The following is a 2,115-nucleotide window of genomic DNA, read 5'->3' as shown; positions in this document are numbered from 1 at the left end:
ATGAATGGATCCTTTTTCAACCAGACTCTCCTAGAGCAGGGAGCTTACCCCAATAGGACCCAGGGCTTGGGGATGCTCATGGCCTGCTGCAATGGGACCGGCTCAGTGCTGGCGACTGACGGTGGCTCCTCGGTCCTGGCGCCTGATGAGAGGAGCCTTTACATCACGCGGGTGGTGCAGATCGCTGTCCTCTGTGTCCTCTCCTTGACTGTGATGTTTGGCATCTTCTTTTTGGGCTGCAACTTGCTCATCAAGTCAGAGAGCATGATTAACTTTCTGGTGAAGGACCGAAGACCTTCCAAGGACGTGGGAGCTGCAATCATGGGACTTTACTGAAGCCACCGGGCTTTTGTAGGCAAGTGAACTGTCTGGACCTGGTGCTGAGATGCACATTCCCATGTGTTTGGGGCAGCTGGGGGGAGTGGAAAGGGGGGAGAGGGGTCTTTTAATATGTCTGTGTCCATGGGAAAGCAAACCTGCACTTCCCAGTCAACAAACTCTGTCATGGTGAACGGGGAAATCTCCCCAGAGTTGTATGAAGCACAATAAATGACCAGCATCGTGTTGCATGCAGAAATGGCTTAAGTTTTGCATGAAACTTGCAGAAACAGTGATAATGTGCAGATCTGGACTCTTTTCTGCTGTTACCTTGGATACCGCTACCTGGTATTTAGGGCTAAAAAAAAAAAAAGAAAAAAAAGGCAAATAACTCACTACAAAAAGAAAAAAAAACACTAAAAGGAAAGCAAAATGCATGCCACGGACCACATCTTTGACCATGGGGCAGGGGAAGGGAAGTGCCATGTGGGTTGTACAACAAAGTCTCCATGCTACAAAATGTGTCAGTCTGTTTGTATTTCGGACCTCAAGCATGCATCTTCTGCTAGAGTTTTGTAATGAGGAAAGCATGTTATTCTTTTTTTCTGAGCTATCCTGTTAAATAAACCAGTACTTTCTTCTTCTTTCACACTATGCTGAAGGAAGAAAAGAACCCAGATAAATACAAAAACCCACTTCAACCCCAGAACAAAAGCATGCTTGTTTTTGTACACAACAGCCTTTTTTTCAAGTGCTATCCTGTTACAGTCCTTGATGTTTTTGTAGTTTTTTGAAAACTGGTGAACATTCAGGAAAAAAAGAACCTGTTTCAAAAGAATTTTGTGTTGTCTTCATTTTCTTTCTCTGTGTGTGCTGAGTTCAGGTATTGCAATCCTAGTTCCATATATAATCATCTCACCTTCCAGCTGAACTCTAATTAGAGCTATCTCTTTAAAACAGAAACTACCATACATTTCTCGCAGGCAAGTATCAATTACCACTAGCAAATACATTTGTCAAGAACTACATATTTCAGGCTTGTGTTAAATATGTGCACAGTACTGAAGCAGAGATTCATAAAGATGCACTGAGTGCCTCTTGCAAAGCTAGATTTCACCCTCCGAGTTAAAATCTCCAGCTCCTCTGATCCTGATGAGCTGTCGAAAATAAATTATGTGAGAGGAGGAGGACTCCTGACCTTTGTTCTATGATGGAATTATGGCTCTGTCTGTGGGTGTGAGATGGAAATAATTTGAGTTTTGTTGCACCAACAATATTCCTGCTGGGTCCACTTCTGTAGTGGGAAAGCAATCCTGGATACTGGAAGAACTGATGATCTGATCTACTTGGCTGTAAATCCAGAAGAACAGCTCTCTGCCTTTCCCAGAATGAGGAATAAGATTAGAGTATGTTTTGTAATTAATCAATATTTGCTGAGCACCTTTTTCAATGTTCCCACAGAGTACTGGTGGACTAAACCTGATGCAGATCAGGACTAGTGCAGCGCTGTCACTGGTTGCTCCCACTAACTCGTTGTCTGTTAACGCCTTAAGAGCACAAAGACAATATGGCAGCAGGACCACAATTTGGGATTTGAAGCTCTGAAATGTCCCATTGGTGCCAGTGAAACGGCTGAAAAGGCAGGGCTCTGATTTTTATGAGCAGCTTGTAGGTCTGCATACCTGAGCAGCCTTTTCAGCATGGAGGTTTGCTGCCCTGCCAGCAAATGTATAAGTGGCTTCACACAGCAGCGTGGAAGGGGATTTTGGCCCCTGCTGCTAAAGGGGGTGTTATGGC

The 2,115-nt window shown here is 44.3% G+C and overlaps 1 protein-coding gene across 1 annotated transcript; it reads left to right on the top strand.

Moving 5' to 3' along the window:
* RPRML (reprimo like) lies at positions 1-336 on the top strand. Its single transcript, XM_075036964.1, has one exon. The coding sequence runs from the start codon at positions 1-3 to the stop codon at positions 334-336; it is 336 nt and encodes a 111-aa protein (XP_074893065.1).
* The last annotated feature ends 1,779 nt before the right edge of the window (positions 337-2,115 follow it).

Source organism: Buteo buteo, chromosome 9 (genome assembly GCF_964188355.1).
Source record: "Buteo buteo chromosome 9, bButBut1.hap1.1, whole genome shotgun sequence".
In the NCBI taxonomy this organism is placed as follows: domain Eukaryota; kingdom Metazoa; phylum Chordata; class Aves; order Accipitriformes; family Accipitridae; genus Buteo; species Buteo buteo.
The sequence above is the reverse complement of the archived record's forward strand: the minus strand, read 5'-3'. Positions and strand labels throughout refer to the sequence as shown.